The sequence below is a fragment of the Pleurodeles waltl genome, chromosome 7 (assembly GCF_031143425.1).
Source record: "Pleurodeles waltl isolate 20211129_DDA chromosome 7, aPleWal1.hap1.20221129, whole genome shotgun sequence".
NCBI lineage: Eukaryota > Metazoa > Chordata > Amphibia > Caudata > Salamandridae > Pleurodeles > Pleurodeles waltl.
The window spans coordinates 654,182,726-654,198,872 of record NC_090446.1 but is presented as its reverse complement, the minus strand read 5'-3'; the positions used below and the strand labels follow the sequence as shown (position 1 = coordinate 654,198,872).

At 45.3% G+C, this 16,147-nt stretch overlaps 1 protein-coding gene across 1 annotated transcript in view; it reads right to left on the bottom strand.

The window, feature by feature from the left end:
* The window catches only part of NSG2 (neuronal vesicle trafficking associated 2), a 193,501-nt gene extending 177,595 nt beyond the window's left edge, over nt 1–15,906 (bottom strand). The window contains exons 1-2 of the mRNA XM_069244661.1: nt 15,779–15,906; nt 13,807–13,957 (exon numbers count right to left, since the gene is read on the bottom strand). Coding sequence (XP_069100762.1) covers nt 13,807–13,935 — 129 coding nt within the window. The 5' untranslated portion in view covers nt 13,936–13,957; nt 15,779–15,906. The remainder of the gene's footprint in view (nt 1–13,806; nt 13,958–15,778) is intronic.
* Nucleotides 15,907–16,147: the final 241 nt, after the last annotated feature.

Below are 16,147 nucleotides of genomic sequence, written 5' to 3'. Positions count from 1 at the left end.
TATCACTCGATCCACAGGGACCATTTTTTGTTCTTTTCCCAGGCACCCCATAGCAGCAACAGCCTCGGGTGTGTCTCCGAAGAATATATCCAAATATCAGGGCTCACCACACACCCTGTAAGCCTATCACTAGCATTGTCTTCCTTGACAAGCTTTCCATATAACTCCCTAAATAAGGTCATATAGCTTATTTTGTTGTGATAGGATGTCTTTTCTCAGGACAGATATCGGGATCATTTGAAAAGATATAATACAATCAATTTCAAAGCGACCCAACTGTGGTAAAAAAGAAAATGGATTTCGAATTTGTGAGGTCACATAATATATCTTGTTTCATATTAGGTGAATTAGGTCTTAGTGGTGGTGACAAGGCATCACGTTTACACATAACTAAAGGCTAGACTCTTGAGCCAATTTAGATCGCAAGGTGCATTATGAAGATTGCACCTGTTCAGGCGATAACATTAAACTGAACCTCTCTAACTTCACCAACATAAGTGCACTTTCTTTCAATTGGTAGAACAATATTTTTGCCACAATATCTCGCAGGCACCCTATTGCCCTTTTCACTTTTTTCCACTCAATGGAAATTTCCTTGTAAGGTGTCCTCTTCCTTCAATGCTGTCCTGAATAGTGATTGTATACAGACTAGATATCTTCACCATCTGACTACTCTCTCAAGTGTTTAGTAGGGATCTTGTCTCATCACAGTCTGTTGTCCAGAACTCAGCACTTCTCTGTGAGCATCTTCATTTGGGCTTCCTGTGTCACAACTCAGGAGCTCAATACGTGACTAGTGTCTGACTTGAACTCGACCAGTTGAACTTTGACTTTCACTCCTGTACTGAGGCATTGCATGTCTCTTTTCAGGCTCAAGTAGATTATTACCCACATATGAACCAAAGTGCTGCAGCCCCCAGCAGGGACATGTGAGAATATGTGTCGAGCTATGCAAGGTAGTTGGTACATTTATCCTAAGTGAGTGCATGGCAGCTCTTAGAAGTCATAATGCTTTTGCTTCAGTTGCCCTATCCTTGGTCTTCCCCTTTCATTGTGTATCAAAAATAAGTATAATCTGGTTTACCTGGGAACCCATTTGAAGCCTGGGCAAACTTTATGTGGCAGCTGGCACCATGTAAACTGTGACGGTCTTACATTGCCTTTGTTTACATTCCTCTTGGCTCTGGTGCCATTCACGGTCAGAAGATCACTCTGAAGTATCACTAGCGCCACACTACTCTGGTCATACCACCTGGATAACAACTTCATCACCTGTTGCTGCTGCTGCCCTGCGTCATGTGAGCCTGACTGGCTCGGAGTGTTCGAAGCCCTCCTCCACCCGCAGACATCCACTTGCACCTCATCCATAGTGGCCAGTGGTGCTCTTCTGTCTTTCTCTCTGCTGCCTTTCTGCCTTTTTGTGCCCTTTTTGTGCCTTTTTGCTTTTTTCACTTCATCTTTTTTGCCTCCTTTTCCATCGTTTTCCATCCTCTTTGTAGATTCCTGCGTTACCATACCGCTGCTGCTCCTGTGACCCATCCCCTCTTAGTGCCACATTTTCTTCCCTCTCGCCTCCCAGCTGAGTGACCCCTCCCACCCCTTTCTTAATGGCAGCCACTGCGCAGTGAAGGGGTGACTTCACTAACATCTGGTCAGCATTGAGATCACTCCTCCTACACAGCACCACCTGTTGCTGCTGCTGCCCTGTGTCCTGTGAGCCTGCCTGGCTCTGTGTGCTCGAGGCCCTCCTCCAACCACAGGCACCTGCTTTTAGTCTTACCCCTGGTGGCCAGTGGTGTCCTTCTGTCTTTCTCTCTGCTGCCTTTCTGCCTTTCTGTTCCATTTTTCTGCCTTCTTGCTTTTTCACTTTCCTCCTCTTTTTGCCTCCTTTTCTATAGTTTACAATCCTCTTTGTCGATTCCTGCATTCCCCTGCTGCTGCTGCCCCGGCTGCCCCTCCCTCTTCTTAGCGTCATGTTTCCCACCCTCCCGCCTCCCAGCTGACCGACCACTCCCACCTCCCTCTCCTTCCTAATGGTGGCCACAGTGCAGCTATGCTGCTAGAGCGCCAAAGGCATGTCTGCGACTGGACCCTGGTTCCCGCACCATCCATCGATACAACACCAGCACCTTCCACGCATTCAACATCGGAGGCTATGCCACTTGCCACCATGCTTCACCAGAGGACACTCAAGGCCTCTTCTCCTGCCACATCTACACCTTCACACACCTCTGCAAACCAAACCACCCCACCTCGAGCCCACCTGGACACCTAAGATGCATACTACTCAATACCCACTCGCTCATCAAACATGCGGTAGAAGTATGGGATCTACTTGACTTCATAGCCCCAATGTCGCCTTCTTCACAGAGACCTGGATAACCCCCACCTCAGCCCCGGACATCGCCACCACCATTCCCGACAGCTACAAAATTATCCATAAAGAATGCGTCAACCCACCAGGAGGAGGCATCACCATCATCTACAAAAACATACTCCACCTCACTACCAGCATCAATGCCCGTGCCCAGGCCCCCTCTGCCGAATACCTACACTTCCAAATCCAGACTGACCCGAACACCACCCTCCATGCCATCCTCATCCACATAACTCCCGGACCATGCCCCCCCATTCAGCGAATCCCTTGCTGACCTCATTCTTCCTCACGCCCGCACCTCAACAAATTACATCCTCCTTTTGCAACCTTAACTTTCACCTCAACAACTGCAATGACCCAAACACCTAACCCTCTTGGAAAACCTTGTCATGTTTCGGACTCAAACAACTGGCCAACCTCCCCACACACTCAGCGGGGCACAACCTTGACCCTGTCTTTTCCACAGAAATCAACATCTTCCTCTCACACACCTCCAAACAATAATGGTCCAACCACCACTGCGTCAACCTCTCATTCACCAAGACCACCGTATGCCACCAAACCCTCCGCCCCCACTACAGAAATTGGAGCAAGGTTAAAGCCCAGCTCACAGAAACACTCAGCCATTCCCCACCACCGGACATCATGGACGCTAATGCTTCAGCCCGCAACCTCCACCACTGGAACACTGATTGCGCCAACACCCTAGCCCCCTAAGAAAACCTGCCATCAATCAGCACCACAGGACACCCAGTTGGTTCTCATCCGATCTCCAAGAATCGGAGCGCACCTGCAGAGAACAAGAACACCTCAAAGTCTACAAAGATACAGTCACTTTACACTACCAATGCATTAGATCCTCCAGAAAGTCAGCCATTCAGGAGCACATCAACACCAACGCACACAAAGACTCTTCTTCATAGTTAAGGAATTCTCAAATAATGGCACGGACACCACAAACATCCCCCCTCTTAGTACCTCTGCAACAACCTGACCACCTATTTTCACTGAAAAATCCAGGACATCTACGAAGGTTTTGAGAGCCAAGCCCCCCCCACCTACCATCACCTCCATGAACCCCTAGCCTACCTAAAGCCACTGGACCCTCATCACCACAGAAGACACCTGAAAACTCATGAGCTCTATCCACTTAGGGGCACCCTTGGACCCATGTCCACACCTCATCTTTAACCGAACCAGTGCCACCAAAGCTACCAAACTGTGCTGGACAATCAACCGCTCCATCGAGACCGCCACCTTCCAGGATGACTAGAAACACGCGAAGATCAACCCTCTACTGAAGAAACTCTAACTCTCCGCTAACCCAAGGTACATGAAAAACTACAGACCAATTTCATAACTCCCCTTCCCGGCCAAGGTAATCGAAAAAGCTATCAACTCGCAGCTCACAGAGTTCCTTGAGACAAACCACATCCTAGACCCCTCCCAATCCAGATTCAGGAGCAATCATAGCACCGAAACTGCTCTCCTCTCAGCCACTGATGACACCCACACCCTATTTGACCACATAGTAACAGCTGCCCTCATCCTCCTCGACCTTCAACGCCATCTCCCACACCACCTTATACACCAGGCGACATGATGCAGGTATCTGCAGCAAGGCCTTGTGGTGGACCCGCTCCTTCCTCACAGGAAGAACCCAGAGAGTCAAACTCTCACAATTCATCTCGGAATCAACAGAAACTAGCTGTGGAGTCCCCCAGGGTCCCTCCCTGTGCTACACCCTCTTTAATATCTACATGGCCCTGCTCACCAAGATCATCGGACACCACGGCCTCAACATTGTCTCCTATGGTGAAGACACACAGCTAATTCTATCCCTTACAGATGAACCATCAACAGCCAAAGCAACTTCCACAACAGAAGGAGAGTAGTCGCCGACTTGATGAAAGACAGCTGCCTCCAGCTCAACCCGGACAAGACAGTGATCCTCATCCCAGGCCCCAAACCCACTGCCTGGGACGACTCCTGACGGCCAACTTCTCTTGGAACCACCCCTATCCCCATCGACCACGCAAGTAACCTTGGCTTCAATCTTGATTCCTCGCTGTCCATGGCCCGTCAAGTCAATGCTGTATCATCATCGTCCTTCCACACCCTTTGCCTGCTTCGGAAGATCTTCAAGTGGATCCCCATCGAAACAGCAGCAAACTCAAATACAGAAACAAACTCTATGCTGGCATCATGAAGAAACCTCAAACAAGAATCCAGAAAATAAAGAACACAGGGGCCAGACTAATCCTGGACGTCCCCTTCCATAGCCACATTGCCGCCCACCGGAGAAACCTGCACTGGTTCCCCATCAACAAACGCATCACCTTCAAACTCCTGAGACACGCTTACAAGGCCCTGCACAACATCAGACCAGCCTACCTCAACCACTGCCTGTCCACCTACACCCCATCGAGACAACTCCGCTCGGCTCAACTGGCCCTCGCTGCCACCCCTAGAATCAGGAAGAACACAGCAAGATAGATCCTTCTCCTACCTCACCGCACAGACCTGGAACATGTTGCAACTTAACCTCAGGCAGTCCCCCTCGCTGAATCAGTTCAAGAAGGACCTCAAGGCCTGGCTCTTTGAATGATCAGCGCCCCCTCACCAGTGCTTTGAGAACCAATGGATGAGAAGTTGCACTATACAAAGAATTGATTGACTGATTGATTGATGGTTCTGCACTTGTAGAGGAGCAAAGTGGCACTCACCAACTCCAAGTCTTCAACAAACGTTTACGGCAGCTTTGTAGTTTCACTCCTGGAAGCCCCCTGCAACCTCCAGGCTTAAACAGCCATGGTCTTACATGTGTCCACTGGCAACACTCTGCTTCAGCTGTCCTCATCCAGGCTGCTTTGGGCAAGTGAATAACTGGCATCTCTTAGTTCCAACCACCTCAACCATGTTTCTCTACATTTTCTTTTGCTCGGACCGAATGCGTCTTCCTGGTCTGGATCAGCTAGGAGAAGCTACTCCTATCTGGCGGTCATCTGGGCCACAGTCCAGTTTAAACTTTTAAGAGCCCCATTCATAACAGTTTTCTAATTTAGTATATTATTACAGCGTATTACAGAAATAACAACGTCTTGGACAAAAATTTCCAGTCTATTAACAGCTTTCTCGACCAAAAAGTCTTCTTATCCGCTTGGCCTCAAAAACATTACCAGATACATTACCAAAGATAAATTATTGCCCTACGTTCCTGTTTATATTCTAAATAAAATACAAACATGTTTTTTGCCTTTAGCATATTCTCTTTTGCTCCATTAAAAAGTCCACAGGAGTTGACACTGGCTGGCAAGTTGAACGAGCTGAATGCTAAGGATCCCGTGCAACAATCAGGCCTCGGCACATAAAACAATTTCATAATAATACGAACTGACTGCAACAAGATTTGTGTGTTATTGGGTAAGATGCAGTTATGTATCGGGATCAATTCACAACAAAGGTACAATGTTCCTACTAATAGGAATAATGCACTCAATTCAGCCATTATCATCACACAACGTTATAGTTCCCTGTGTTCATCTATACAAGTGCCACAGAGTGGCATAAGAAAATATGTCACACACTTTTGTAACAACATGTCATCTGTATTTTCTTTCTAAAGTGTGAATGTACTGCATCTGGCGTATTAAATCTCGTCTTTGTAGGGCACTCAGCTTTCAATCCATAAAAGCCCAGATTGTTATTTGTCATTTACTTTGAGGTTATTCTATCGCCAGTAAAACGAATAGAGGTACTTGTCAGTTAGTACAAAAGGCCAAAGTGTAATCCCCACGGCAATGCCGTCCCCAAATGGGAATGGAAATGCCCGCCATTTTGTCCATTGCAATGATTCCACACAGAAAATAACACTTTGCTGGCGAGTAAGATTAACTTCCTGATATTAGCATTTAAATTGCTTGACAGATGTGTGAGAGCAAGAATATTTTGAAATAGCTCAACATAAATCGACCATACGGAATGGAGAGTTCTTGATGCCAGTAAGGAACAGGAGACTAACAAAGGGAGGCAGTTGGAGGGGGGGCTCTCCTTCAAGACTACTGAGCCAACAAGTAATCTTTACCATCACTAGGTTTCAGATCATTTTAATTTGACTTGGAAAGCAGTCCACTGATGACCTGAAAAGCACACTCTGCTAGTTTATCAAACAGTCCCACAATTCTCCCCTGGCAATGTCTTTCTGTATTGTAAGTGATTAACTGCGCAATGTTGGGAGTACTGCTGTGTAGTACTGGTGTACCACGACCACCAATACAATTCCACTCCAATTGGATGGGAAGTTCCTCCCTTTCAGCACTTGATTTTAATGGGTCTACAATTCAAGAGGCCAGGGCTTACTCTGGGCAAATAAATCCCGGATACGGGATTAAATAGAAGTAATAAATTCGATGTCCAAGACCTGTTCCTGATCTGGACAACTCATTTGGATGAAGCAACCGCTGTCTAGTGGAAATAAAAATCCAACAATTTCTTCACCTTAAAACACACCATCTAGTTTATATGGATACCATTCAAGTCAAGCAAACGGCCGTTTTTAAGGCGTCTGAAGTCTCATAGAGACATTAAAAGTGCCTACAGACCATCTTAAAGTCTGTGTCCACTTGGACAGAGTTCACTTTGATTCCAGTTAAGAGCCCACATTTTCTCGCTGTTCCGTATTACAGGAAGATAGAATCGTGGGTCAGCACCCACTGTGACGTGTGGAGTGCCAAAGTTTATGGAGGTGTATCTCATACATAGCAGGTTGAAGTCAAGACTTTCTGTTGGGAGAACCACATGGGACCAGGACACCAACTGAGCCCCAAAGTTTAACCAATTCACCTGGACACTGGACTTTAGGGTTGGGATCCAGCCATGATGTTAACCAGTGATATCTCAGGAACCATACACGCTAGAGAGATGGCTGAACCATTTCTGGAAAGAGCAAGGTGTCTAGAGCCACACGTGACAACTTTGATGGTAGGATTGTGAAGAAAAGATTTACAGCTTGTGGAAGAGAAGCGGATGATAAGCACCATAAAGGTTCAGGAATGTTGTGGATGTTATAGACCGCAGATGGAAATGGAAAGCCTCTCAGCAGCTCTATAACACAACTGGCACTAGTCTGTTCATCCTTTTTTTTTTGCTTAATATTTCTTGAGGCCTGCTGGAATACAGGCATATTGTGCCAATGATCTTCTGATTTTGTAAAGTGAATAAGTGTCCTCAAGCACCATGCCCCTAAACAATCAGACATGAAATCTAGAAAAGACAGGATTTATAGCTTTTAAAAACTTAGCCTAATAAGAAAAGGTACTTATCTCTAATGGAAATGTATTGCAATATTAGGCCGCCCTACAAGCAAAGGAACAGGCCCCATGTTGAGTTAATATAATTGTGAGACTGTAGTGGAAGGAGGCATTGGCAGAGCTATGGAGGCGCTCCAGAATGTAGGGAAGGAACAAATGCGTAATAGCTGCTTGGCCATGTTGTTAAATACTTTAATACAAGTATAGCAGCTTTTAAACAGAGCCTGGTTCCGAAGGGGGGAGCCAGAGTTATTTTTAGATGATCTGAGACTGAAGCAGAGTGGAAATATTGAGCAGGAGTCTTGATGGTGCATTCTAGACCATTTGTATCAGAAGAACAGTGGCAGGCCCAGATATAAGGCTTTAGTATTGCCTTATCTGAACTTTACAACAGAATGAATCACATTAAAATGAGTGTCCCAATAACGAAATGGTAGCAACTTTTCTCAATTTTATGGTGCGAAAAGCAGGGGACTACACTTCTTACTATGGGGCTCGAAAGAGAGATTGCTGTTAAAATAAACACTAAGATTTTTTGCTCCGGATGAAAGAGAAGAACAGTATCCCAATGAATTAGGACACCAGCCAGAGAACAACTGATGCTAGCCAACAGCCAATCGGAGTAAATGAAGGAGATGTGAGTTTCACTTGAATTGGGGAACCTATACTGAAGAATGGACGGAATCAGAAACCCCTACCACCCAACATGTAACTCTAGTTTTAGAGAGTGGTGCATGAGCAATAGTAACATGCATGATTCTATGCCCATAGATGGACAAGGAACATCCTGTAGCGAAAACACCCCATTGTGCAGTCATGCACCAGAGTCCTTATGGACACCCACCACTTCTTCCATACATGAAAGTGCTCAAACACATCCCATATTACTCATACACCTTCTAGACAATAGGATAGATAAAAGATCCTAATTGCAGGGCAGATAACTAATCCACAAAAGGGAGAGCCAGTAGACAGTTTGCTCAAGAAAAGAAGCGAAAATGATACAACCACAAACTTGAGTTATTGTCACCACAGCCAGTGGACTCAGATTCTGACATGAGGCACTTTGGGTGTAGCACATTTACACAGGGCTAGACGCTGTTGTCAAACACGTATTATTAAAGTATCAAGTGCCTCCTATGGACTCACTGTTTGTTTAGTTCACTAAAGGGAAAACATTGAGAAAGTCTGAAAAAGAAATAGCAAAATGCCACACAAAAAAACAAAGCCATGCAGAGATCTTCACACTCAATGGCACGAGGATGATTCTCAAAGGATTTCTCAAGAGCAAACAGGACGTAACTGTAGCATTGCAGATTTACTCTACCTGTTTTATGTTATGTTTTTAAAGATTTGTATTGGAGCAAATCTGTGAAAGATGCGTTTCAGCAATTACTCGTGAATTTAATTTGTGAGTGAGGATCTTAGAGCTCCTCTGCTCCAGAGGTCCTCATGGGGCAGCACCTGCAACCTGTGCTGCACTTGTTTGAAGCAGGTGCCTCAAGAGGTGTGGTGAGCGTGCCACTTAAATCATGAAAAACCCCTACTATAGACTGGAGAAGAGGGGGGGACATTTCATTATTTTATTTCTTGTGTGTGTGTCTTTAGACACAGGTCACTTGCTGATGATTACTGTGTTCTGGTAAATATGCCCTTTCAGCAAGCTGATTTCCAATGCAGTGTTAACCTTAGCCCATTAGCAGGAGAATGTGGCATTTGTATCCGAAAGGCTATCTCTGCCCTCTCACCCACTGGGCTGTTAAATCCCTGATTGCCTACAAACACAAAGACTGGAAAGCTGGAACTAAATTATTTAAATGTTTATTTTTTGCATTTTAGAACTCTGCACTTTGGTACTATGACAGATTACCAGCATGTGGTTTTTCAGCCAACAGCATGTTGCATTGTGGGGCTTGTAGTTTTGCTTTTTACAGTTTCATTATGGAATGAAAACCCCAGCACGCACAGCGATGTTGGCTAAAATGCCACAATTGGATGTAGGTTCTATATATGACATGGAGCCATGTAGGTTTTTACATTTTACAAATGTGCCTACTCCATTCCCAGAACTGCTTGTTTCACATGTAAATTCAAAAAACATATTTTGCTAAGGGTTCACGCTTTTACTCACTTCATGCATTAAAATAAGCATTGTCAACGTAGATCTTTTCTTCTTAAGTAGAGTGGAAAGTTTTATACTGAGCTTCACAAAACAATAAAGATACAACATAGACAGCCACAGTGCAACCTTCCCTAACACAAATTACAAGTTAAGGACAGGTGGCAGCAGCAGAAAGAACACAGCACTATTCTCTCACGTAATCAGGATAGGTTTAACACAGGTAGCTAATGCACTGAAGTGTGAGAGAGAGAGATGTAAGGACTGTTGCATATTTTTTGTAAATGGACATAAGGGCAAAGCTCCTGAGGGAAGTAGCCGAGCCTGCTATAGAACTGCTACAGATTAATGTGCTCAAATAGGATGATGAATGCTCACCTACCTAATGTGGTATGCTTTATCAGAGGATTCCATATCATGAACTGGGAAGCATTCAAGAGAACTCTTGTCCACTGGTAGTACAGTATTCTAGTTATGGCTTCCCTAGGTCGGATGACATGTCACTTATGGATATATTTATGTACTCTTTTTGTTAAACTGTCAGACCTGTATTAAAATTGTGTGTGGGACAGCAAGAAATGTTTTTACTGTAGCCATATTACCACAGGATCAAAAAAAATAGCTGCACAGTGAACCCTATTTTTCTTGTCCATCCACATGCTTTGGTGCTTCAATATTGCTTTTTTTTAGGCACTGGTGTCTTCTACAGGAACACAGGTATCTCACATCAAATATTGTGAAACAATCCCTGCTTCACAGGACTTGTTCACCAGCCTCAAAAGGTGGGAGAGGTGATGGGGCATGCCACGCATGTCTGTTGGCGAGGTTGTCAGTATGCAGCATGTTTCCCCAGGAAGAGCCATTGCAATTGCAGCCTGTACTATGAAACAGACCATGCCCATGCTGCCAAGCCACACTCGCAAATGACTGGGTTTACCCAGTGGGAGTGCATAGACCTCAAGACTGAAAACTATATGCCCAACACCAAGCATGTCCTGTCTCACTACAAGCATCAATAAGGCAATGGTAGTGAGGCAGTGATCGCCAGGTTCCATAATTCTCCAATGCTCCATCTGTTGCATCCTGTCTGGAAAAGCAGTGCCATAGAGGCTCCAGGACAAGCTCTTGGCTTCACCTGCACCTCCCCTTATTCTTCAAATGTCGGTGATTACCACTTTATTTGCAGCTGAGGTATGAACCTTTATGAAAAGAAATATCATTTTACATTATTTCACTTTAAAACACTAGATTATATCACTGCATGGAGCAGCCTTCATTAAAATAAGTGAACCCTTTCTGCTATGACCTTTTCTTAATGACCCTTTTATTTTTATAGATGGAACAACATTATGGTTTAATAAACTTTGCACAAGAGAAGCTGTTGTACAGTATGGATCCTAAAACATTTCAAGGAGGTGCTCTCATATGTGGTGATCATGAAAAAGGAGCCAAAAAGGAAACAAGTAATTTCCTAGGGTCTCACTATTTAGTTGTGCTTGGAAGCTGGGATTGAAACCAGGTTTCCTGGTTAGACAATGTGTAATTCAGATCCTGGATGAATATCTCATTCTTTCCCCATTCTAGCTCAATGGAAATGTTATTAGTGAGCCAAAAAGTAAGTTGGTTTGTCTTGTGCCTTTTATAGAAGACCTTTACTGTTGTCCTAGATGGAGCAAATTATGGTCTATGAAACCACATACAAGAGAGCTTTTTGTACAGTGCACTTACTTCCTGCACAAAATGATTTCAAGTTGCTCTCAAATGTGATTATCACTACAAAGGAAGCAGAGGGGAAGAAAAGTAAATATCCTGGAGCACACATTTTAGTCAAGCTGGAAAGTTGTGAATGAAATTAGGGTCTCTGGGCTACAGCACCACAACTAGTTTTGCCCTGAGTCCAACAAAAACACCTGACTGACATGGACATGTTATAGAAAGGCAATAAAATTAGCCTTTTTTTTATATGATGAGGCAAAAACAGTGAAAACACCCCATGTCATAGAAAAGTCAAATTTCTGGCAAAACCTGTGCAAGCATCTGTTCTTCAGAGGACAGGTACAGCTAGGGTACCAACAGCACATGCAGGTGCAAATTGGGCAAGAGAAGTGCAAGCTTTAGTTTCTCATAGAATAGGACAGCACAGTAATAGCAAAGCAATCTTCTCTCTCTCACAGAAGGCAATAAGTGTGATCTTCCATTTCCTCAGAACAGATCTAGCAATGCACAGTTGGGCAACCTTTCATCACTCAAAGAACCTGAACGGTTAAGTTATGAGTGACATGTAGGTTACAGGCTGATAGCTGGAACTGGTGTTTAATTCACTGAGAGGAATATATAGGAGGATGATTTAGTGAACAGGCGAGCTCTGACACCATTTTCACTTAAGCGATATTCCATGTCAGCACCCTGAAAATCCTGCTGCTGTCAGTCTGAGACACCACAGCCTAAGTAACTATGGTCTACACAGCACATAGGTGTAACCCTCTTCGAAATGGTCATGAATGCATGTATATCAGGCTCTGTACAATCCCAGCATTGGTGCTGCACATGTTCAAAATGTTGAAGCCCTCCAGTGCTCCTCTGGCATCTCCACATTTGCTACCTAGCAAATATTTCCAATTGTGGCATAAAAAGCTTGGTATAAATTTGAGATGTTCACATTTGTCTCTAAATGTGCTTCAGGACTAAGGGCCTCCTTACTCCTAGAGGTCTGACCACCAGATTACAATCCTGGCGGTCAGACTGCCAGGAGACCGCCATCTCCGCCAGGATCAGGAATACCAAGGGTTGACAGCGGTCGAAGTTGTGGTCAGCTACGGTGGTGTTGAGTTCGGCACCGGTGTGCTGATCACGATCTCTCTTTCTGGAGGCCTTTCTATGGTGATGTCCCGATGATGGAAAGGTTAGTGGAAAGGCAGTGCTAGGGCCACAGGGGAAACACTCACTGCCCGTGACTATGTCATGGGCTGTGCACCGGGTCCCCCTGGCAGCACCTCTGGAATGCACAGTGTCTGCTATGGCCAACTCATAATCAGGCCCTAAATGTTTTGGAAGTTTACAAAAATAGCTCCCCCAAACCAAAAAAAAGAGACCTGGATCAACCAGTGTTTGCCTGCAGTGAATGTACTCCGAAGAGCACGATCGATTTTAACATTGTTTGTTGCCATTCTCGTGGTTAACTGTGGCAGCTAATGTCAGCGCCCAGGAAAATACAGTCCCAGTGCAGAACGAAAGACTACCGAAATCAGGGAGGCGTTGTTGAGCTAACACGCCTGGTTCGTGGTAGCATAAAGCGCAGGTATGCTGAATGTTAATCTGCAAGAAAGCAGTGATAAGGCTAGAGTGGGTAACATCACAAAAAGAAACCCTCACTGTGCGAAGACTCTAGCGGGGTTCAAATTCACTCTATTTCAATCCCCTGGTAAGTGAAGTCTGGAAATAACACATTATACCAGATCATCGACGTACAACTCCTCTCAGGCCACTGTAACAACCAGTGCACAACAAAATGAAGTTACCAATAGCAACATACACTATACCTGGCGTGTGTGTGAGCATATATATGTGTGTGCATGTGAAGGTGCATGTCGGTGTTTGAGTGCACCTAATTATCTTGATTTTGTGTGTGTGTGTCTGGGTGTGTGCCTTTGTTTTTATGTAGATATGTTGGCATCTTTGTGTGTTTGTGTGTGTTGCTCTTTGTCCTTGGTGTGTGTGAGAGAGAGAGAGATAGAGAGACAGGCACGTGTCTGTCTGAGTATATATGGGACTGCAGACTGTGCTGCTGGGTGTTAGAGTATGTGTGGGTGTGGCTGCTGGTCTTTGTACTTGTGTATCTTTGTGTTACTAGCGTATTTGTTTCTCGTTGTGTATTCTTGCGTGTGCCTGCGCCTGTCATTGTGTTTGTGTGTGTCACATTGTATTTGATTGTATCTGTTTAGCTGTGTGTATTGTGTCTGCCTTCGGATCCGAGTCCTTCTGTGCGTGCTTCCATTGTTTACCTTCTCCGGGGCCGGGAACTGCAGGTGGTTTACATCCAGGGGTGTGATGAGGGGCACGGTCTGGAAGCCATCCTCCACTGAAGACGGCTTGCAGTTCTTGTCGCTCAGATTGCTCCCCAGCTTCACCATGCTTGCACCTTGCTATCCAGACCTACAGAAAACACAAAGGCCAAGGCACACATCGGTGAGCACGGGAGGGCGCACGGCCGGCGACCACAATCCTCCCTCGCGCGCCCCTGTCCGATTCAATTGTACATGTCAATCACTTGCCACCCTGGGGCATCGGCCGGATCTCGGAGGCGCGAGCGCCGCGTGCGCTGCATGCTAATGAGCTGTCGCCTTGCTACCGACCTCCTCCAGTCGACTCGGTACATCCGGGGTCTATGTTCGAATATAGCCCAGACGGGGAGGCAGACCGGGACCACTCAGCAATCCAAAAAACAAGCTGGAAATATTCAGCAGCCGGCAGGCATAACATTACAAGAAGAATATATATGAAACCAGCTATTAACCATACTATGGTTGAGCATGCCAGGTTTGGGTGGCACCCCTCCCTTGTAGCAAGGTACTATTGCAACCTCGCCTACTCTGCTGAGGCATATACTGGTCTCGGGTCTGCGGGAAGACGCCAGCTAGGTTAGCAGCTTCCTCTGCCCATAGCGCATGCCCTACCCCAAGTTTCATTACAATCTGTATTTAAAGCGTCTTAATGTCACACACAAGACACGACGTGGGAAGCAAAAAGCGTCACGTCATAACATGGATTAATAACACTATGGTCGCGAAGAGCACAGTTTGATATCTTTTAAGGGATCAGCTCAAATACAGCTCAGGTTTTAAGTGTTATATATATACTATCCCTTCATGATAATAAGGAAAATACAGTTCAACGTAAAAGAAAATGCATGCTAGACTACAAAATAATGCGCCATATGTAACACAATGCCATAAAGACAATACGTTGTACAATTTAATTCAATACCAAGCACTGCAGACTGCAATTCAATTTATGGAGCAATACGCTACGCATCGTCAGGGGTAGTAAGCGCTATATAAATTACATTTCAGCTTCACTACTATACACATTACAATGCACCACAGCGCACCATTCGGTAAAATATGAAATATAAAATACAGCACACAAGAATTCAATATAATTCCATGTTACACAACACACACTGTAATACAGAAAACGTACCCTACAACACATGACAATATAACACCATGTACACACCATGCATAAACCACACTTCCGATCTTGATCTTTATTGGGTGTCTTACGTGGTCTCCAAACCACACTGAGACTGCCCCTTATCTCAGGGGCGTGACACAGGCCCCTGCAACGCAGGTGGCCCCTCAACCTTTAAGCGGGCCCCAAACCTGTCAGCCTATCCCCACTTTGAGCCCAAAGCCTGTTAATATCTGCGATATATTGGAGACTCGGAGCCCCACATCATATTTGCAAGTGGGGGTGGGAGGTGATTTTGCGTTACGCCACTGCCTTATCTTCCCAGCCCGACAGCTCAGCACAGAGCGTTTTTAAGCAGATTTTGTCCCTCCCAAATATTACCTAGCTTGTGAGTAAATATGGTCAGAAAGCAAGGCCAATATATAAAGGTGACCACGTATACTTGTACAAATTCCCTTTGGGCTGTAAGGCACGGCCACTCCACGAGTTAGTAGTTAAGACAAAAATGAAAAATATAGCAAAACGTGTCTGCAATCGCCACACCCTCATGTCACAAGCCACCTCACATTCTCCAACGTCTAACGGAGCCTCGGAAGACGGGATGCAGCCGGGGGACCCTAATTCTCTGTCCCCTTCTCCCCAGAGCCTACCCGGAGCTTATTTTTAGTCGCCGTGCAGTGAAACGTCCTATGTACCGCTTTTGATGCTGCTCCTGTTTACGAGGCCAACATGATAAATACATGAATACAAAAACTAGCAGATAAATTCTCGTGGATGACTTACTGTCAAGTGGGCTGTGTGTCAATCTAGGTGTAGAGGAGAGGAGATGCGGCGGTGAAGCAAACTGCTGCTGTCCGTGGTGCTGACTACCGTCCTCCGAGAGCTACTGACGGGGAAGCAGGGAAGGAGACTAAAGCATCCGCACAGTAGCAGCCGCCCAGGTTCCCACATTCTGCCCAATGGCACCACCTGCTGTTCTATTCGGAGGGTGACAACAGCAAAAATGAGCATAAAGCTGGGCTGATTAAAAGTACTGGAGATCATACAGGCACTCGGGGCATACTTAAAAACAAAGGCGTTTCTAGAAGTGATTTTTAGGGCCCACATATAGGGCTACAGATAAAGTAGCTAAAGAACCAAGAATACTGTGTC